General features: G+C 43.1%; 1 protein-coding gene across 3 annotated transcripts; it reads left to right on the forward strand.

Moving 5' to 3' along the window:
• Positions 1–257: 257 nt before the first annotated feature.
• On the forward strand, positions 258–22,653 carry ulk1b (unc-51 like autophagy activating kinase 1). 3 transcript variants are annotated; one of them, XM_034602229.1, is made up of 27 exons: positions 258–930; positions 1,909–2,001; positions 2,427–2,468; positions 5,513–5,545; positions 6,898–6,934; positions 8,161–8,334; positions 10,419–10,492; positions 10,857–10,958; positions 11,627–11,685; positions 12,142–12,224; positions 12,593–12,643; positions 13,204–13,295; positions 13,457–13,622; positions 13,940–13,994; positions 14,145–14,231; positions 14,709–14,840; positions 14,937–15,085; positions 15,955–16,214; positions 16,306–16,493; positions 16,875–16,996; positions 17,185–17,310; positions 17,773–17,957; positions 18,298–18,482; positions 18,981–19,099; positions 19,181–19,338; positions 19,485–19,624; positions 19,835–22,653. In XM_034602229.1, the coding sequence occupies exons 1-27, from the start codon at positions 841–843 to the stop codon at positions 19,884–19,886; spliced, it is 3,054 nt and encodes a 1,017-aa protein (XP_034458120.1). In that variant the 5' UTR covers positions 258–840; the 3' UTR covers positions 19,887–22,653. The 3 variants fall into 3 exon arrangements, with proteins under 3 accessions (XP_034458120.1, XP_034458121.1, XP_034458119.1); XM_034602230.1 differs by having other exon boundaries at positions 259–930; positions 13,460–13,622; positions 19,485–19,620; positions 19,831–22,653; XM_034602228.1 differs by having other exon boundaries at positions 260–930; positions 19,485–19,620; positions 19,831–22,653.

The following is a 22,653-nucleotide window of genomic DNA, read 5'->3' on the forward strand; positions in this document are numbered from 1 at the left end:
TGTATAAAAGGGTTAGGGTTAGGGTTATAATAGGTTTATTATTTTTATTATTATTGATTGGGGTCTTATTTGTTTTTAATCTTATAATTTACTTTTTTATTTGCCTCTGTCCTTTTATATTTGATCTTGTTTTGACTTAGTAAAGCCCTTTGTAACGTTGTTTTTAAATGTGCTATTATTATTAATACTATTATGATGATTATGATGGTTATTATGATTATTTATTTCGTGACTGAGGGCCCTGCTCGGCTGACGTCACACCTCCAGCTGTAACCGAGCTGCGCATGCGCTGTGCGTCGGAGGCAGGACACCGTCTGTGTCTTCGGGGGGGGAATCGATCCTGTGACATTTCGCTGAGACCACGGATCGTATTCACAGCCGCGGTTAGTCCCTAAACGCGGTTCACGTCTCGTCCCGACTGGACTTCCTGCGCTGGTGTCGCAGCTCGGACGCGTCGGGCCGCGGGGACGCGCAGCTCCTGGATGTAAACAAACCGCAGCTCTGTTAAGGTGGCGCGCGTCACCGACAGCTGCAGCGGGCGAGCGACTCCATCTTTTTAATAAACACATTTCCCTGCTTTTTTAAAGTTCGTTAACTCCGCGTCGGCTTGCTTCTGTCCCCCGATGGAGACGAGCGCCGGGCCTCGGTAGGCGCCCCAAGCTCCAGCGCGTAATGTGCGGGACCATGAGAGGAGAGGAAGGTTCGATGCCCGTGGCCAGTGAGAGAGGGGCCGACCATCCCTGCTGCTGCAGCCGCCGCTGCCCACTCCTCAGCCCGCAGAGAGCAGCTGACCCGAGGCCTCCTGGTTCCTCCCGCAGCTCTTAGAGAAGAAGACTCGACATGGAGACGGTGGGGAAATTCGAGTTCAGTCGCAAGGACCTGATCGGACATGGCGCATTCGCTGTCGTCTTTAAAGGGAGACACCGAGAGGTCAGTGTTCAGCCTCTATCCTCCATTAATATCTCACATTCATCCCATAACACACACACACACACACATGTAAACCCACAGCAGATTAAAGGTGGTGGAAGTGATTTGTGTTCATTGTTCGTGGTGCATCGCCTTTCACTTCCCCCGGTCTGTTGTTTGTTTTCATCGTACGGCCTTAAGAGGCCTGGCAGCCCAGACAGGATGCTCAGAAAAACAAGAGCTAAAGGCTCAAAATACTGCAATTCCCTCTTTTAAATACATGTCTTCTGCAGGATTGTCACTTTGTAAAGAGTCTTTACTTCTCAAGAGGCGTATAATGCACATGATGCGCGTCCATGAGCGTGGACAAAATGTAAATATAGGCCAGCAGACATGTATTGTTTCCAGAAAGCCTGAGGCTGGGGCCAGCAGAGATCATGTAGAAACATGTCTCCACACTTGTAGATAAAGAATATACAGTTCATGGTCATTTGATTACACGCTGATATCATCACATATCATATCTTCTGAGAGAGAGGAAACACAGGCCTGCAGCTGCTCTGGTGCTTCATCTGGAAATTTGCATTGAAGATATATTGCATCTACATGAGAGGTTGACACATATTGCAATACTTACAACTTATAATACAGTTAAATGTGCTTAAAGGACATTGATTGTTGGAAATATTAAAGTAAACATGCTGCAAAACTGCCTTTTTATACCTAGACCTCCTGTCTGATTTCAGCGAGAACCACATTTCATTAAGAAGAGAAGCGTATAGAGACCAACAATCAATATCAGTCAGCAAATATGTGCTTTAGTTTTATACTTCATATATCCTACTGTGGTAGAATCCATTGTTTTTTTATCAATAAACAATTCAGACACGTTGAATAGCTGCGGACGTTTCTACCGGGGTATCAGGTTTTCATTCACCAAAGCAGAGACAAAGTGTTACTGTGCAAAAATTATGATTTTCATGTATCGTGTGCTTCTAGAAACACGACTGGGAGGTGGCAGTAAAATGCATAAACAAGAAGAACCTGGCCAAATCCCAGACCCTGCTGGGGAAAGAGATCAAAATACTCAAGGTAAGTTCCCTGGTTTCAAGTTGTTATAAAACAAATACTAAATAGATACTGAGAATAGTATCCAGGGCAAAATAGAACAATAGTGTGTGTCCTCGAGCAGAGTTAAACCTCAGAGTGACTGATGTTTCAGGTCACTGTGATATCTCCAAGTGTTATAAAGTGTTTATTACTTTATTTAGCTGCTTCAGCGCCATATTTTGTTGTTGCATTTAATGTTTCAGTATCCAGCCCTGGAGAGCCGCCAGATGTTAGAGTGAAATATGAGCAGTGATTATCTCGGCATGTTTATCTCCTCGGAACAAGGAGATTTCATCGTGAGAGTAAATGTCCCAGGAACAACACGGGAGCCTGAATGGCTGCTGAACGTCTCTGTTAAAGTCAAACATGTACATGCACAACAATGGCTTTGCTTGTCCTTCCTGCAGGAGCTGAAACATGAAAACATTGTGGCGTTACTGGACTTTCAGGTATGTAACGACACACTCGACACCCAAAAAAGCGTCTAGGTTATGTCCGTTTGAACAGACAGTCTGTTTACACGTATAATCATGGCGCCTTTTATTGTCCCAGTTTCCTCAGCGAGCTCTCAGAGTGGAGCAGATGGTTTTGCTGGATGTGACCCACTTCTGTCTCACGCAGCTTGAATAGTTTTGTTTTTACTCGTGTAAATGAGGCTTTTCCTGCATTTCTCTCTTTCTTCCTGCTCGAGCACGTTTCCTCTCGGTTGTCTGCGTTTACAGCGAATCCTCGTAAAAGTTTCAGCGAGCACCTCAGCACCTTTGTGTCAGGTTGAAGTCTGTCATCATCATCATCATCTCCCCCCCCCCCGTGTTTACATCCTGTCTGCAGTTGCATGGCCTGTCCCTGCCACTCTCCTTGATGAGGGCTTTTCAGGGAAGTGTAGTGTCTTGCCTCGGGCGTTTCTTCTCAAGTGTTTACTTTTCGAGGAACAAGGCAGGTGCTCAGGGTTCAGATCAGGTGATTAGGTGCAAACCCAACAAAATACAAACTGAATCCACAATCCCAGCGATGTTGTTGCCTGTATCCTAGTTACCAGTCGCACTGAGGCACCGCTTCCTGATTGTTAAGATGGCACAGCCCCCACATAAATACCTGTCTTAACTCACCAGGTGCCTCTTTTGTCTTTGTAATCCACGACTCTGCCTTCTCGTCAAAAACCACGTAACAAGCAGGTTGTGCTCATCGAGGTTCAGAGAAACTTGCTCGGAACAAATGTCTTTGTTTCATGTGTTGCAGCAACGTAAACACAATCCAACTGCATCAGTATTTCTTTATCATACTTTAACAGAAATATTTCTGGTCTCACTCTGTTGGTTTTAAAATGTTTCTGGGCTATTGAATTTTCTTTTATCCTCTATGAAATCTCATATTTGAAATCTGCATCTTAAGTCTGGGGGAGAGCAGATAATGTAGGTTTCTGAGATTTGTTATATTGATTCAAGTTTATGTTTCATCATCTATTCTTATACCCTTTAGCGTCAGAGGGCTTAGTCACCAGGCACAGAGACGAACAGTAAAGTCGTGACTAATTATACATTGTTGAATTGGTGGAAAATAGGGAATTAACTGCTTTGCCTTAGAGCTCCTCTTCAGTATCTTTGCAATCATGTCTTTGCTCAAGCACAACCCCAAAATACTCCTCTCTCTAATCTTCATACCCAGTCACAGTGTCACTTCTCTGGGCATTTGTGGATTGAACTGGTGTCTGATTACAGGTTTGTCGTCTCCCAGCAGTAAAGAGTGTAGACGTCCAGAGGAGGGGGGGGATCCTACCACTCAGCGATCTAACTAGGTCAGGAGGAGACTGAATCCAAAACAAGCAGTGGACACCAGAGAAATGCTAAAACTTTGCTTTTACTTTGCAAATTTCCCCTGATTGTGTCACACAAAGTGACTCAGAAGTACTGAAGAGAGTTCACTAATTGGGTTGGGCTGGATTTTCTCTGGGTTGTACGCGAGCGCTGGTGTTATCGTCTGAGTACCACAAGATTTTAGCCATGCGACAAGTTCCTGTTTCGAAACAGGTTTTGAGCGAGGAGGGCAAACAGCAGATGGAGTGTCTGGGCAGAGGTGATAATGTGATGTTTATTTAAGAGACGCATTTTCACTCCTTTATAAACCGAGTCCCTGTGCAACCCTCACTGAGGACACTGCACCTTTTGAACCAGGAAATAGCTGCCACCTCAAAACAGATTAGGTGCTGTCTCTCACTGTTGTGCATTGGGTCATTTGCATTTGCATTCGCCCACCATGGCACCGAACTTAGTATTTTATTGCAAGTCATGGTGCAGGGAGACGGCCCGTGGAGGAACCAGACACCTGGTCGCCGTCCATCTGCATTAAAAACAGACAGGACAACCAACTGGAAGAAGGCCTGACTCAGCTGAAACGGCAGAGACGCTCTGGCCTCCGGCTGGTGGATCCAACAAGAGATGAGGTCAGAGCGTCAGTCATCTGTGGCCATGTGATAAGAGGGAGGCCCCGCTGTTTGTTTTCCAGACCTCGTGCCTCAGTCGGTTAGCGAGGATCGTAAAAGAGAAAGTAAATAACAGATGTTTTACGAGTTGCTTATACCTCAGTGCTGTAAATTCACGCCCTTTCACTTTTTTGCTGTCGTTGTGGTCGTTTTTACGAGTTAACATTACAGTCGAGCACCTCTCACTCTCTCTCGCTCCCTGATTCACCCATTGTGTTGATAATGCTGTTGACAGCCGAGCCAACTGCTCCGATTCCCTAATTGTTTTTGGCTCAGCCCGAATGTAGAACTCTGTGTTGTTGTTATTTTCTCTCATTTCTCAGTAAAGTCAGCAAACGAACACAAGATCCGAAGCAAACAACAGGCCTCACTTTGAGTCTGGGATAGAGCTAATTATTCATTATTAATAACTACTTAACATAATCGCCATCAATAGTAATATAACAAAAAGACAAATATACAAATCGATATTTGCACTGTGCCAGTACTGTGAGGAGGCATAACACAAATAATTGATCTGCCTCAGATTTGTAAAGTGTTTGTCATTCTCTGCCGAGTTTAAAACCACAACCGTGACTCAGGAGCAAAAATCAATCCTTCAACTTTAAAAAAAAACATTTATTTTGATGCTTATTGGTATTTTTACTTTGGAATGAGTTATTTCTAATTAGAGAAAACAGGAAATTAAAATAAAAAAGATTCGAGGCCACTTCATATGTGTGTATATATATATATTTGTGTCTCACAATTGATTTTGATATAATTTTGGCAACGTTTCAATTTTACGAATTTAGAATTCTAATCCGACTAGCAGCTTCACTTGTGTTTCTTCCTTTCCAATCTCTCTCTCTCTCCTTAATCCTTCTTTTCTCTGCGACCCTTTAGACTGTTGCTTATTCCTCCAAACCACCAGCTTAGTTTCCCCGGACGGGATCAGCCTCCCTGTTCCTTTCTTTGTCTGTCGCTGACATGTGTTTGTTTACATCCCCCCCCTCTTTTCTTTTCTCTCTTTAGGAAACTGCCAGCTCTGTGTACCTGGTGATGGAGGTAAGCTCGCTGTGATGTTGGTCTTTGTTTGCCGAGCAGCTGTATTGTCAGCCTTTGCAGGCAGCTGTGACAGGGCCCGGGCTATAATTAGCTGTGTCCTCAGGCATCAAGGGGGGGGGGTAAACGACCGTCAGTCAGCCATTCAATTGCTGCAGGTTTATTCTCTTCAGCTTGGCCACATTTCACTGGTGAAGAGCCAGAGTTAAAAAATTATACTTTTAAACAAATCTCCTAACTAAAGTTTGAGGAACTCTATGGTTTATTTCCTGCACATTTTCTTTCTAGCCTGCTCAAATGCAATAATACTTACATATTGATCATTTATGTAAAGATGGACGACATGATGGCTCCTTAAAGTGAAGCCACTTTTACTGGCTGCAGTATAGGTGATAAATCCTGCTTCCTCCATGTTAGTGGAAGGGACATGGACCAAACTAGTCCTTTCAGATAGTTCTTATCACACTGATGTTTGTTCAGGTGTTCGTGTTTTCATTACAGTTTTAATTAGTTATTTGATGCTATAAAATGGGGTGAAACGTGATGATTTACAGCTGAGACTGACTCACGCTGCTCAGACACGACTCTCAGATATATATACAGTATGTGAGCATGCAGCAATTGACAACATTGTTGTTGGCAAGCAGCCACGGATGTATAAAGCCAGGCGACATTCAGCAATGGCCAAAGGCATCGTCAGATCTCAAGATGCAGTGTTCACATTCTCAATGAATACATGTTCTGCTTGGAAATGTGAAAATGGTTTGGAATGTCTGTAGGTGGAAAAGTTCTTTATTTTTTTTATTCTCCATGGATGGCTCCACATTCTAAAGTTATAATAGCTAAATAAACAGCAAGTGAACGTCACGTGACGCCAGTGAAACTGACTTTCACTTGGTAAATACTGTGTCTGTTTGAAGAACATTTACATCTGCAAAGACATAATATTGACATGTTGTCACGTGTTCTTTTAATGTCACTCAATATTTTAAATTGGCTGAAAATTATACAAAGAAACAGCAGATGCATTTCTCCAACTCATACAATTTATTGCCATCTTCACTGTCTGAGTTTATCTCTGCATCTTAGAGAAGGAAATGACTCGTGATGCAGCCTTTCAGAGACAAACCTGTCACATCAATGATGCTGGGAATCAGAGCAAGGTTATAAATCTGTAACACAGTCGTCAAGTTTCTCCTCCGCCTCTCTGCTCCCCTCAGAGACCGGGTGACGTCAAAAACGTATTTCCTGTGTTTACTCATCAGGGGTCGTTATTACTTGTGTTTTCTAACGTGATTCCTTTCTGTCTGCTTCATTTCCCCTCCCTTCTTCTCTCCCTCTCTTTCCAATCCCAGTACTGCAATGGGGGGGACCTTGCAGACTACTTACACTGTAAGTGCAGCAATTCATCCACGTTCAGTAGAAAAAGACATTGAACCGATGGTGAAATATCATGTTTGTTACTTGATGACAAGGCATCTCTCCGCTGTGTGAAAAGCAAGATCATAAATGTTTTCATGCAAACAGGGTGAACAGGTTTGAAATATTACTCTCTGTGAGTGTTTTTATAGGGAGGGAACCATAGAAGCTATAAGATCCATATTGGCAAGGCAGTTGTTTATTATGATTTACAGACCAGAGAGGAGTGAGTCTCAGTGATGTGAAGCTTCTTGAGTGAATTTCCGATTCTACCCGTTAACATTGCAGACAAAAGACAGATGTTAGTGGGGGTTTTACCACTGGAGAAGTGGCTTAATATTTAGAGATTAAATATTAAAAATGCATGAAACAACTAGTTCAAGCTCTCTTCCACTTCCAAAACAATAAAAAAAGTATATAAAGTAAAGTATAGACTGAAAGGCAGCCACATCACTACTCTGTCTTTTCCAGTCCGACCGCAGGAAGCAGCTTTTTTATCTGCAGTCCTGACGACAGAAACAGATTTGAAGTTTCAGAAACAGCTAGGGGAACTTTAAGTACCTGAGGCTTAAAATACACTTTGACATACTGTGCAATAAAACTCACAGAGAAACTTCCCTCCAGTGTTTTCTCCTGTCTTGATTCATCATACACACAGTATGTGAGACAACACCTCTTTCCAATGAGTCAACAAACAGTTTATCCCAGGTTTACCACATCTCATAAATCACTGGACTCTGAATAGTCGTTACACTCGTGTTCTCTGACCTGCTAACGTTGCCCTGTCAGGTACCCGCCCACACTCTAAATAAAGCTCCTATTCCGATAACAGTCATCGCTGCTCTGGCTAAGAAACATTTTTTTACAAGTGGTTTTGGATTCACTTCCCACTGTGGTCAGTAAACTAACGGTTCTCCTGGCTGAACCTGGCTTTTAAAACTCTGTGAGGAGCGAGGTGGAGTCAGAAAGTAATTCAAGAGAAAGGGAGGAGCTCCGTGTGGCACCACTGTGAGATGAGGGAGGTGATTGGAGGGGAAAGGAGACAAGGAGCAGAAGGCCACAGTGGGCCGATGTCATCAAGTACACAAATATTTCAACAGATACGTTTAGAGGTAAAATGAGGTGATCTGCAATGTGAGCTGAAGATTTGGTAGGAAAATAGTGTCATTTGAGACATTTGATTTATGTTTCCTCTGCAGCCAAAGGCACCCTGAGTGAGGATACCATCCGGGTTTTCCTGCAGCAAATTGCAGGGGCCATGAGGGTCCTGCAGTCCAAGGGAATAATCCACCGGGACCTCAAACCCCAGAACATTCTGCTCTCGTACCCACAGGGACGCAAGTCGCACTCCAACAACACCTGCATCAAGATTGGTAGGTGTGGTGGTGGGAGGAGCTTGTACATGCAAACATCTGTAATCATAATGTATGTTGATGTGCATTGTATCGCATAACATCTGTTTCTGTTGTTGCCTTTTAACACACTGGGGTTGTCACAAAGTGCTACAGGGTGAAAATGATTGGCAGCAACTTTATTTTATAATGACCTTTGTGGAAGAAACTGCATATGGAAGAAAAACAAGTAAAAAGAAAACTACATAGATGGATAAAAGGTCAATGATCATCTAGAGTTAGTCAATAATCGACATATTACACCAAAGAAACATTGACATTATCTTAACTTATCTTCGCCCAAAATCCATAGAATCTGATGATTAAAATGGTTCAAATGTGTAAAGACGGTAAGAAATAAAATACTTCTACACTCCCGATGTGAGAAGACAGTATGTGGGTGTACGTTGGGATTTAATGGGAAAGCACCAGGAGCCTCTACGTGAGCAAACGCTAATTGAATTTCCGAGGGGCTCCGTATGGATATCCCTACAGCGCAATAAAGCTCGTAACAGCAGTTTTATTGCAAGAGGACCTAATAAGGATTTTTTTATCCCAAGGCAATTGATCCCACTAAGATTAGAAGACTAATCTTGTTAGAGGAAATTTATTAGATGATGCAGAGAATTTTTACATTTCCCTCCGGCGGTGTTGGTAGTCTGGCTCTGACGCAGCACACCAATGGAAAAATACCAATAGGGAGAAAACCCATTCACAGATACATGAGGTATGTGTCGATTTGACCCACAAATATGACGTTTGTTTAACAGCAGGTAATCACCATGATGTTAAGTGTCATGTGCAAGTACAGCGTGTGTGTGTGTGTGTGTGTCGGATGTTTGGGAACTCGGCTAATCCTTAAGCCTGTTAATTCTTTTATTTTTCCTCTGGAGAGAGTCGGTGGCCCAGCGGGACTGAAGTCTGAGGCTGGTGTCGGGCTCAGTCACAACAGAGTGTTATAATCCTGCAGGAAAAACACACACACACACACACACACACATTGTACTTACACAGATGCAGGTATACACATGCACATCGACAGTGAAGCAGGGGATTACTAATATAGATTTGTTGACTTTTTTAATAGGCAGCATGCTGGTGCTTCAGGACGTTAGGTAACCTTTGTCTCTGAGTATATATATATTTATATGTCCTGAGTGTGATTACGATTCCTATAAAAACGGAGCTACACATCAGTGAAGCTCTACTAAGGAGCTGTGGATATTTTACTAAGCCATAAGAGTCAAGTGGGTCCAGAGTGATGATGCTTCATTGTCACCAGTAATCACGCAATAAAATAGAAGATATGAAGATAATATTCATCTCAGGCTGCTAGAATAATATGACAAATAGTTTTTATTGGTTTTGAAAACAAACCGACCATTTAGCTGAGATCCTGTAGCAGGAAAAAACTACTTTTTCTGAGCACTATCATGAGCTCAGTTTTTCTTAGGAAATGTCTTTTCTGTTTTTACCTCCACCAGGGAGGGTTTGTTTTCAGCCTTGTTGGTTTAGCAGGATTATGTAAAATGGACTGAACAGATTACCATGAAACTTGGTGGAAGTTTTGCACACGGGTCAAGAAAGTGTCCCATTACATTTTGGTGCAGATCTGGACAAAGGGGGAGGATCCAGAAATGGGTTTTTTTTGTTGCTTTCTTTGACATTGTGTTATTTTAATATATATTTTCACCAGTTTCTCAGGGAATAATTCATGGATCTTGATGTTTGATTGAATTTAAGGAGACAGTTCAGCCTTGGCGGAGGTTTATGCTGGACCTGGTGCCATTCTAGTTGAAAACAAATAGACCAATCCGACAAAAATTACTTTTTCAGAGCACTGTGAGCTCTTTCTCTTGTTTAGCAGCCATCTGCAGTTTTTCTTTCAAAGGTCTTTTCAATTTGTTTTTCTTATTTAATCATTTTGTTTCAGTCCTCGGGATCAGAGCCATGTCTGGATGAAGATTCAGCTGCATTTGCTTCTTGCACCAAATGTTAACTCGTCCATCTTTTGCCTCTGCTTGTTCTTTATCCTCCGCTCCCTCCCTCCCTCCCTCTCTCTGCAGCGGACTTTGGCTTTGCCCGGTACCTTCAGACTAACATGATGGCGGCTACGCTCTGTGGCTCTCCTATGTACATGGTAAGCACGTGTTGTTTTTTTATATATTCAAGTTTCAGTTGGTTGATCAACCCGAGCAAATTCAGATTTCATGGCTTCTGTGTGTTCATTCATAGGAAAGGTTAACAGGGTCCATTATGGGCTGGGAAGGTTTCTGTATTTTTAGTTAAAAAATAAAGGATGTTTTGTCATTTCTGAGATTTTAATTTTTATCTTAGTATTCTTAGTATTAAACAGCAGAGCTCTAGTTCTTTGAATTTTTCCGTGGTAATTGAAACCCATCTTTAAAAGAGTCCAGCATTACAAAGGAGTAATGCAGCTTTGTCCTCCAGCATTATGAAAACTCCCATCACCTCATTAAATGTTCATGTTTTTACCTCACCAGGCTCCTGAGGTCATTATGTCCCAACACTATGATGCCAAGGCGGACTTGTGGAGTATAGGGACCATAGTGTTTCAGTGCCTGACAGGAAAGGCTCCTTTTCAGGTAAACACGTCAAATTCATCAGTTGTATGCATTCTTCATCTTCCTCCATGTAGCATAGACTGACTCTGATTTTATGAAGTCAGTTATTAGCTGTGTACAAAACCTTCCTGACTGTTCCTTTCACATTGTTCTCATCCTTGTCGAGAGACGTCACCTCAGTCTGTCGGTTTCGAGTAAACACACGAGCTGTCTCCTCTCTTCAGATCATGTGAGAGATGAGCAGCAACCTGAACACCAGGCAGTTTGTCCCCCATGAAAGATGAAACTTTTTGGAAACTTATCTCATCTAAACATATCTTAACCAGCTCAGCAGCATTTCAGAAGCTTCCTTTCCTTGCCTCATTAACAGGCATTTTTAAACACGCTCTGTGGAATCTGTGCGATGGCGACGCACTGATTATAAAATGCATGTGACTATAGGAGGACACTGCTATGTCTGTACATGCACACGCTCACATTCTCTCTTGTGATGTCCCCTCATCAAAGGCGAAACATGTCCAAAATATCTTTAGTAAAGTGGCTTTAATCTCTGTTTGAACTTTATATTTAATTATTTCAGTTGTTTTATTATTGTTTTTATGCTTTTGTGAAGTAACCAGAGATTGTGACATAAGTAGAGCTCATCATTATTAGTATTGTTATGTCTCTCTATCCTCTGTCATCTGTAGGCCAGCAGTCCTCAGGACCTGCGGCTGTTTTATGAGAAGAACAAGAGTCTCAGCCCAAAGTAAGTTTGAGTTACACTGACATGACAACATGGTTATATTTTTATTCAGTAGACGTCCTGAAAACACTGAACTAAACCGTGTTTTTGCTCATCAGAAATTACCACATTTCCTATGATCCGTCTACAGAGTAAAATAAACAATGAAAAGTGAAGTTCTGGCCAAAATCACTATCTTTGAGAATGCGTCACTACAGTACTATGAAAATCTGATTTTTAGAGCTAACACCCGACGTGCAGTTTGCAAATCTCACCTTCTAGAGAGATGCTACCAGCTGGGCTGTTCCAACAGCAGTTGGAATACATATTACTAAACGATTAAATTCACTGCAGCTAAATGTGTTTCCTTATCAATAACAACAGGTTTCTGTCGTATTTTGTGACCTTTACAGATTCCCTTGACATACTCTTTTCTTCTGCACAGCAGCAAACAATAATTCCGGTGTTATTTGTTCGCAGCATCCCCAGAGAGACGTCCAGTCATCTGAGGCAGCTGCTGCTCTGTCTGCTGCAGCGCAACCACAAGGACCGCATGGACTTTGGTGAGTGAACATTACAATGAGAGGTGTAGGAGTAAAATGGATAGAACTGTGTGGTGCAGTGAGTTTTCACTGATAACCTGAATTGTATATTCTGCCATAAATGGGTTCAGGATACGTATTTGTAGGTAGTGATCTAGTTACCCAGGCAACAGACGTGAGAAATATTCCTGTGAATGTGACGTTTCCATTCAATGAAGAAGTGTTAGATTATGAAATATCACCCACAGAGAAGAACGCTGTGCGTGTGTGTGTGTCTGCGTATTGTCTGCAACAGAAATCATGGTATTTGCATCTTGTGCTCATGGTTACATCAATTCTCCTTTTCCACAAGATTCTGCTCATTACATTTCCTCTTGTGTTGCTTGTAGATGAGTTTTTCAGTCATCCTTTCCTGGAGGCCAGCTCGTCAGTAAAAAAGAGTAAGTGGGAATAAATTATATGATTCCTAACAGAACCTGGTTGGGATAATTCTCACTAAAACACGAGTTCAGGATTGATTATATTTTTGTGAATATAAACAATCCCCAGTAAACAGTCATCAAAACATGTCATCCTTCAAAAGCCATGAATTATTCCCTTAGAAATCAACGGAAAACTTGGAACAACACTCGCTAGTTAGAGAAAATTTAAAATTGGCTCTGATTTGGATCAAAAACATTCCACATTTGTGCAAAAGTGCAAAACTTACCAGCTCTTCCAAAATAGAATGTAACACAAAATAATACATTCTTGAAATTATATCAAGATTACATTTTTCATCCACTTGATACACTAATTGCATTATATTCCATTGTACACCCATATAGTGATGAACCTGATAAAAACCTAGTGTATTTTCATTAGCAACACATACAGTGTCATGGTAAGTGACCTGGAGACTGGTCCTGTAAACAAACGTTCTGCTTACGTTCAGTTTCTCTCACCTTTTGTTTCCTCGAGTTCTCTAACAAATATGTTGTCTGCATTTTTTCTGTCACAGCAACTCCGACTGTGACCATGACCTGTTTCCCAAGCTCTGCGTCAGCCAGCTCCTGTAGCAGCTCCTCCACCTCTCATCTCGCTTCACCACCGGTTTGTGTTTATTGTTGTATCCCCTGCCTCTCAGTAGTTTCTCTGTCTGTACCTGAGTATTTATAGTTCTGTTCTTTATGTGCAGTCAATGCCTGTTTGTCCTCCTCTCACTCTGTGCTTCTTTGTTTATCTGCTTCTTTCCAATCTCTCCGTCCCTGCAGCAGTCTCTTGCTGAGGTCCAGCATTTGCGGGCCAAAGCTCTGGCCTCCCCTACCCAGGAGGCCGCCGGTTTTCTCCTCAAGGACTCGTCTGGGGGGGGCGGCAGCAGCAAGAACTCCTCCTCCTGTGACACGGATGACTTTGTCATGGTGCCGGCTCACTTCCCCAGTAAGAAAACTGTTTTTCATGAAATCTCCACCTAAATGTCAAACACAGCTGTTTACAGTCCCAGCTTTGGCTCCAGCTCCGTTGGATGAAGTTTTTGAAGTTTGAGTCTATATATTTTTTTATAGACTGTCTTTATGTGGCATTTACAGCGTTTCATAAGCTCTTTGTTGTGGAGTAGTGATGCGCGGTTTGCAGTTATAACCTTATTCTTTTCAGACTTTGTTCAGAATGTTTCTTATTCATTTAATAGAGTTTACAATACAAATGAAATAATACCTTTGACTCCTCTTTGATTTGTTTTTCTTCTGGTTTTCCAGCCGCTGAGCTGACATGTGAGAGTAAAGTGCTGCAGGACAGCCTGATGAACAGTGGGTAAGTGGGATTGGCCATCACCTGTATTTTTCATCAATTTTACATTATAACAGAATACTGTGAAAATTATTGATATTCATTAATTAAATCGTTGCACCTTAACAAACGTGTCACGGTGTGTCTCCTGTTTCTTTTCCCCTCTGTAATCAGCTCTCTTCTTGCCTCTGCTGGTCTGTGCAGTCAAGTCAAAACACCCCCACACTCGCCCTCCCACAGCGGCTCTCCAAGTCCTGTCAGGTAACAGCACGTAGCTGAAAGTCGACATTTCTGGTCATGCAGGTTTAGAAACTAACACATAGTAGAAAGGAATACTTGAAATTCTCTGACACTCATTTTATGCTAATGAGTCGACTAAAGCTGAAAGAAAATATTAAATTAAATATTAAATTAAATATTGATAATTATCAAAAAGATGTGAAGGTAAATTATTATGCTATGTGTTTTTTAATTATTTTAATTATTTTGATGATAACCACGGTGATCAATGTTAGATCTGCATAAATGTACATTATACAAATACTGAAAGTTGAAAACATGTCTGCTGTACTGTTACACTTACTCCTCCACATTGAAACACACACACACACACACACACACACACACACACACACACACACACACACACACACACACACACACACACACACACACAGTGTCTCATCTTGTCTGACAGTTTCCCTTGGCACACTCTGTCCCTCTCACTGTTACTGGCAGGCCCAGCGAGTTCTTGGGAAGTAACTATGGAAACCACAGTAAGTCATCGCCTATCCCAGTCCCCACTCAGGTCCAGAACTACCAGCGCATGGAGCAGAATCTGCATTCTACTAAACAGGATGGCTCACCACGGTCTGTATCCACACACACACACACACACACACGTTCTTCTACTGCAAAATGCAGATGAACTGAATGAATGAATGCTCATGAACGTGACGTCCTCAGGTTGTCGACACCGGTGCGTCGCTGCAGCAGTGGAAGCTCGTTGGGCTTCGCTCGGATCGGACCTTCGCCACCACACGTGCAGGCGACAGTTACCACGACCCGCAGACTCTCGGTGGGAGGCGGTCGAACTTTCCAGCTCTCGCCTCAAGGTAGCTCAGAGGATAGTGTTCACTTTCAAAATCACGTTCGCAGATGCAGGTCACAGTTTTCCCCAAAACTTTATCTAGGCCTGTGTATTGAATACAAAGTTCCAGTGAGCATTTTGTTTGTTGGTTCTATTGTAACGGAGCTGTGTTGAATCAATGAGTCCACCAATTGATTAGTTCAGCATTACCCCTGTGTCTACTTGTGACCACTCGTTATGGGTTGTGGACTTCTACTGTGTAATTCAGCAGGGACACTTTAATTTGAAGTGTTTTTAGAGGCTTGAAAGGGTAAAAGAATTCAGTCTCTCACAAAAAGAGATAAAAACATAAAAGTCAGAAAGAAAAATGGACCCAAGTCTTTTACTTTTTTCTTTCTTTCTTGGTTCTTTAATCAGCTTTTGACCCTGCAGATTTATTTTGGGACATCTTTGGGTGTCCTGATGAGCAAGTTGGGAACCAGCTGGATTACTTGATGAAAACTTGCATCGATTAATCCTTTAAGCTTCTCATATCTGAGGGTTTGAATCAGATATATTCAGGTTCGGAAGTGTTTATTGGATAAAACGAGGAATTAAAAGATTTTGGTCTGTAGTTTTGAAAGTTATTGGTTGAGAAGACGAACCGCCCACACACACAGACACCCTGTCGTCTCCTCTGTGCTTCACACAGTTCCTCAGCTGTCGGACATGCATGCCAGCAGGGCAGTGGGAGAGTCAGGCAGGACTTGTCCGTCTCTGCCATCTCTTTGTAGATTTGTTGTTATCTTGTTGTCTGACATTTAATTTTTTCTGCAACACCACCTTCTATCTAAAGGACAAAGAAAATATATATCTATATATCCTGACCTCCTTCTGCCCCCCCTTCCGTTGCAGCTCCTCAGCACGCGGAGCCCCGGCCGACTTCTCAGCAGCACCCGCAGAGGGCAGGACTGGGAACTCGGCTCCACAGTGCCCCCTGTCTTTCTGAGTGTGTCACTGGTGGCGCCAGGCAGAAGATCAGGAAGCAGCACTCGGACCCGGTGGTCGGCCCCTCGTCGGGCCTGATGACCGTCCGCCCCTTGCACTCGTCCCCCAGACTGAGCGAGCTGATGCAGCGCAGCCCCCTTCCCACCATCCTCGGCTCCCCCTCGAGGGTCAGTCGGCTCTGTTGAGATACACAGCACAAGAAGAACACATCAAGCAGCCGAATCTGACCTCTGATGTGTTTCAACTGTCTCTCCTCAGGTCATCCCTCCGTTCGAATTCCCCAGGCCTCCCAGCTCCCCGAACCTCGTGACCTTCCTCACGCAGCAGGGTTTGGTCTTCGGCTCTCCGGGCAGCAGGACTGCCCCGTCGGAGCCCAGAGACCCAGGACAACAAGCCCAGACACAGGTCATCCACAGACTGACCGATGACCCCAAGAGCTTTGGGAGGTTAGTTTGTTGTTTTTGCTTTTGTTCACCTACAGATGCAAGACACATTTTATTATGGTTTTCTATTTTAGAGCTGGAAATTTATCATCTTTCTAATCCCATACATTGCTGGGTTTGAATTGTGTTTTAATCTAATTTCCTGTTCTGATTTGTTATATAGCATTTCTAGCATAAATAAGTCACAATTTATCATAGAACCTGCAGATCTGTTTTATTTTAAGGCAGGGATTAGAAATCCTAAAGCATGGGAGGAAATAAATAGCTTAATAAATAGTTATAATACATATTTAACAAGGATGTTGGTCTAATTTTTTTATTTTATTATTTTTTCAGTTTATTTTCTCCTATGTTCTCCATTGCCTCCCCATGTTTTCGGTGCAGGTCTCAGAGTGCCAGTCGTCTGACTGACATGCTGCTGTTGGCTGCGTTTGGACCATGCGGACCTGGGGGTGAACGAGGCAGCGCGGAGAACCTGACCCCTGAAAAAGCCATAGAAATAACAGGTGGGCGACTCTAGTTGATTTACAGGGTTTGTATGCAGTGAGATTTTTCTTTTTGAGTGGCTCAGTCTGATTATTAGAAACAAATAACTTTTACACACTTATAATAATTCTGAAAAACTATAACTCTCAGATGAGGCTCATGATATATTACCTTTACCTTTTATTAATTCCTTTTCTCTCTCCTCTAGTGCCCTCCGGTGGTGGGGTAGGCCTTGCACCTGGATCCATTAGCCCCGCACAGGTGGTTTTCACTGTGGGCTCTCCTCCCAGCAGCAGCACCCCACCTCAAACCTCCAGACAGAGGAAATACTCAGGTAGCACATGCACACAAGTTATTTGTTTTAAGTGGGAATCAAACCACACATCCGCAGCAACTTTAATATTATGCTCCACATGTCGTACAACACGGAGCACTGGGAAGCTGCTGTTTTCAATTTCCATGATTTGAAAACTTAATTAAAGTGATTGTGAAAAGCATCCAGGGTTGATTTTCAGCTGACCCAAGATTTAAATGAGGCCAAGCTGTGGAGAGATTTAGTTCCACTCAGGGAGCAATAACCCAAATTACTGTTTTTCCTAACACACAATTTTCCAATTGGTAATTGTCACTTAGAGTATTTATGGAAATAAAAACTAACTTAGTGGCTTGATCATTAATTTTAATGCAGCTATAGCTGTGGTCCACACGGTGATTTACCTGTTTATTCAAGAGCAATGAAAATTTATGGCACTTGATATGAAATGATTTCACACTTCTCTTTTTCTGACTCCTGCAGGCTCATTCATATCAGTCAGCCCCGCAGGCTCTTTCATGAGCCGGTATCCTCAGACAGGCACCTATCTGGACGGCTTCGAGGCTCCTTCCAGTCCTCGCTACAGTTTCACTGATCCCATCACAGCCAACATGGGAGGCCCCGTAACCTTTGAGGCCCCGGAGCTGCCTGAGGAGACGCTGATGGAGGTGAGGAGCAGGTTTCACTCACAGCTCTGGAAAGTAGAGATAAAGGAGTCATCACTTTTTATTCTAAGCATGTATGAAGTGATGATTTTTTACACCAATCTGGGGGTTTGTTCAGCGTTCCTCAAGTGAGTGTGGAGAGAATAACAGAATGAAAGACAGCATGGTGTAGTTCAGGTGCCTGTAGCTCAAGTTAAAATGCCTGCGTCCTGTTTAAAACTTACCTTCAGACTGAATGACATAGTCCCCATCTGTTTTCCTCCGTTTCTAATTCTACCATGAAATTGTCTCCCTCTCCTCCTCTCTCCGTCTGACGTTCTCCCCTCTCTCTGTCGGAGCGCAGCAGGAGCACACGGACACGGTGCAAAGCCTGCGTTTCACGCTGGACTTCGCCCGCTGCCTGATGGAGGTGGCTGGGGCCCGTGGTATCGCGGCGGAGGGGGAGCAGCTGGAGGTTGCTCATGCCTGCCTCGTTCAGCAGCAGAGCCTGGTAGCCGATCAGATAAGCTCGCTGAGCCGAGAGTGGAGGTGAGGCCACTTCAAGTCAGGCTGGGAGTCTTTGCGTTGATGGCAGTGATACTGTTAATTCCCTCTGAAGGGAAAGATACTTCTGGCTTTGCACAGTAACTAAGCAAATTAGTAAAGATAATTCTACATTGAGGTTTTAAGCGAGTCTACTCGAAACGTTTTTTTTTCTTTCAAGGTGTGTTTGAATGCAGAGTTGCACCACAGCAAACAGAAGCACAGTGACTGAAATGCAATCGGCTGAGATGTTTCTGTTCTGCTGAGTAGTGGACTGAGGAGTTTGAATGTAGAGAAAGAGGAAGATTTTGATCAGTAGTCTCGATTCTTGTTTTTAAAGACAGCTGGTGGCAGAGATGTGTTCCGCATCTTACATTTTAAAATGTGTGTGTGTGTGTGTGTGTGTGTGTGTGTGTGTGTGTGTGTGTGTGTGTGTGTGTGTGTGTGTGTGTGTGTGTGTGTGTGTGTGTGTGTGTGTGTGTGTGTGTGTGTGTCTGTCTGCAGTCATGCAGAACAGCTGGTCCTCTACCTTAAGACTGCAGAGCTCGTGTCCACTGCCTTACACACAGCCATGGAGCAAGTGAAGCAGGGCAAACTCTACCCATCCGCTACAGTCAAACAAGGTATGACCCATTTCCTCAGATAAGAGAGAGATGTCGCACGTGTCTGAATTCATTTGTTTTTAATTCTCTGTCCTTCCACAGTCGTGAGGAGGCTGAACGAGCTGTACAAGTCTAGCGTGGCGTCCTGTCGCACGCTCAGCACTCGTCTGGAGCGCTTTTTTTCCAGGAAGCACCGTCTAATGGATCAAATCACCTCCATCACAGCAGAGCGGCTGCTGTTCAGCCACACCGTGCAGATGGTAAAGCTCCGAAAAACTTAGCAGGAGTCAGTCAGACGCTGTATCTGTGGGCATCCAGTTAATAATTAGTGCTAGTTACAACTTGAATGTGCTCTCTAATTATTATTCTGATCAAGGCTAAATTCAAGCTCCTGTTGTCGTCCCAGGTTCAGGCTGCTGCGCTGGATGAGATGTTCCACCAGGGGGAAGCATCGGTCCTGCGCTACCACAAAGCTCTGCTGCTAATGGAGGGCTTGTCTCTGCTGCTCACTGAACAGGAGGACATCCTCAGTGTTAGCAAGTGTAAGTATGTCCATCGGCTCGTCTTACACAAAGCAGGGGCCATGTCCACTTAGCTCCGGGTACCTTCCATGAAATATTCATCCCTGCACCATTTTCTCTGATGTTAAAGTGGATACAACAACACAAAACCCAACTAACCTGCATGTCTTTATGGACGTGATTTATGTTGAACCGCTCACTGACACTTTCCCTGTTTCTTCGTGTCTGCAGGTAAGGAGTGCATAGAACGCCGCCTCACCGCTTTGCAGTCAGGACTCTGTGTCTGAGAGTCGGACTTCTGCACGGTGCGCATCACCAGCGAACTAAATGTCCACCCACATGACATGGATCTCAGTTGTCCAAATACTTCAGTCTCCACAAAATTTCTGTTTTCACCAAAGCCTCCAGCTCTTCGAATGGCTTTGTCTGTTTGGACAGCGGCAGTGACTTCCCCCCAACAGTAAACCCGGCTCAGTGCTGGACATGAAGCACTTGCGCTGTAAATGATTGTCTGCGCTCTGGTCTATGTGAGAGGACTGTGCTCATGGCACTCAGGATGGTATTTTTTTTTATTCCTCCCACTCGGCGTAAACACATCTAGGAGCAACTATTGCCAAGTATCCACGTACAGCTCTTAACTAAATATAAACACATAGTGCTGTAAGAAGTAAATATAGGCTACGCGCTTCAAATTTGCAATAAGCAAATCTGTAGATGAGATCAGTAGCAGGAGGGAGGGACCAGCTTTCTGCTGTGCACCTACATGTTGGACGTTTGCTGATGAAGTCCAGGAAAGAGTCATGCTCATCACACGTTTCTTTGTCTTATACCCTTTGTTCGCTTTGCTCGGTTTGTTCTGTCTTGTTTTTATCTAATTGTGACAAGTTGAAGGGATGTAAATAAGACGATGTTACAGTCGGTGACCGGAAGCACGTACAGGTACTTTTACAAAACAGTTGCCAAAAAATGACTTTTTAAAATGCAGTTTTGTTTTTGCTTTATGTTTGATTTTAGATTTACTAAGCTGGTTTGGAAGAAAACAAATACTTGTGTTGACAATTTATTGATTCTATACTCGCTCAAGACCAAGTCCCCTGAATAAAACAACAGGATAATAAAGCTACAGGTAGAAAATGGGCCCCGAATAACCTGCACCGTGCACGTTATAGCTTTTAATTCAAGAGGGACTGAAACTGGTCTGTTAGCGTCCCTGATCACAATCATATTAATGCAACTGGAGGTGTATACATCAGGAGTTTAGGTGTCGCTGTCGGATTCTGTATTTGGTCTTTTTATGTTTTATCTGTCATTAATGTCAGAGTTTCGCAAGTATAATCAACTTTGAATGTAGCGCTGACAGAAAGACACCGTAAATAATATCCCGATGTTGGATAACTAACATTTTCGACTGATCGGGGGGCTAAATGTTTTTGCACTGTTAAAGTACTGTAGCTTGAGTGGAACATGCTAAATAGTTTGTGGACATTGCTGGACATGGTTTTGGTCATGTAGAGATTTTCTACTTCCATACTTTTAGTGCAATTTTAGTTGAGTGTTACTGTCCGGAGGTGATGTGTGTTAGATGTGTGAGTGTTGACGAACAGATGGTATAAGCTATGAAACCGTAGGAGGATTTCTTCAGGACATAACGAAGGAAAAGGAAAAATTTGCTTTACACTGAAAAAAAAAAAGATTTGCATCAATAGTGCTGTGTTTTATTTGAGAGTAGCTAGTGGGTGGTGATTGTGTTTGGTTTTCTAAAAAAAGTGATGTGTTGATTTGGAGTGCTAGTTTTATTTGTGCAATGCTGATATGGACCTTCGACCGTACATCCCCTTAACTCCCCTGAATTGTGGGCCAATGGGAAAGGTCAACTTCTACTTGAGTTGCTTTGGAGGAGACGTTGCCGTGTGTGCATGCGTGCATGAGTGAAGTGAAGTGGTGGCGTTTGAGGTATTAAAGTGGGATTTTCCCACTTTTTACATACAAAACAAAATCCACTGACAAATTGAGGGTTCCTTTTGTGTGCCAGGCCCAGGACGACTCTTTTCCCTGAGGTGTATTGTCCTGTCTTCTGTTGTAACTTTATTAAGAGGGTGAATAAGTTCATATTTTATTATTTGTGTGGTGAGGACTGATGACGAGATGGTGAAGCCAGTGTAGCAGCAGCATCAGAAGAAAACAGAGGAAAGTTTTTTTTTTTTTCTTAGTGCAGATTTCTCTAGATATACATGACGTGTATTTGATTTGTGGCCTTTTGTCTTTTGTCTGAAGTTTTCTTTGACGCGACTCTACCGAGAACATTCTCCGTGTGTATTCCTCGTTTCTGTGAGTGTACATTCCGTATATCAGCTCATCCACAGACTCCACACGTGATGCTGTGTTCAGGCAGGACACTGTGACAATGTCTCAAGAGATGGTAGCAGAGAGTGGTGACCTCTTTTCTAAAAACCCGATGCATGTGTCACTTTTTATGTTCCCTACAATCATTGCTGTCAGCCATCCTAATGACAACGAGGGGCTGGTAACTGCCATAAGGACCATTTGTGCAGCAGCTGAAATATACAATGATGGAGAACAACAGGTAGTAGGACAGGCACCTTTCCACTCTGCTCAAGTGTCCTTGAGCAAGTAACTGACTCCCTACCAGCTCTTGGGTTGCTGTTCAAAGTGAATTGTTAAATGTAACCATCATAAGGATTAAGCCTTTGCTCTGTACACTCCCACGATAATCTGTCACACTCTCTGTATGTTTGCGAAGAACATACCTGAATGTTTTCATTTTCATGTTTTGATTTCCCTTTTTCCGTGTTTCCTGTACATATTGTAAATTAAGTTATTGTTGTTATTGTATATATATACAGTATAAATGACGCTGCAGGCATAGAGAGGGCAGAACCATTGCACCTGCACATTTCCAAAGAAAACGCCTCCTTCTTCCACGTTGTCACAAGAGCAGTTTAAAGCTGTCGGACACAAACTCAGCGTCCCCGTGTGATATAACCTTCACTGTTTGAGAGTTGCAACATGAATAAAGTGAAAGGACAGGTCTTA

Source organism: Hippoglossus hippoglossus, chromosome 12 (assembly GCF_009819705.1).
Source record: "Hippoglossus hippoglossus isolate fHipHip1 chromosome 12, fHipHip1.pri, whole genome shotgun sequence".
Taxonomy (NCBI): Eukaryota; Metazoa; Chordata; class Actinopteri; order Pleuronectiformes; family Pleuronectidae; genus Hippoglossus; species Hippoglossus hippoglossus.

Bases quoted from the DNA above. Each gene is read 5' to 3' on its own strand.
- ulk1b (XM_034602229.1), top strand. From the start codon at position 841: ATGGAGACGGTGGGGAAATTCGAGTTCAGTCGCAAGGACCTGATCGGA. The intron at 13,995-14,144 runs GTAAGTGGGATT...CTCTGTAATCAG, and splicing joins GACAGCCTGATGAACAGTGG to CTCTCTTCTTGCCTCTGCTG. The intron at 18,483-18,980 runs GTGAGGCCACTT...GTCTGTCTGCAG, and splicing joins TCGCTGAGCCGAGAGTGGAG to TCATGCAGAACAGCTGGTCC.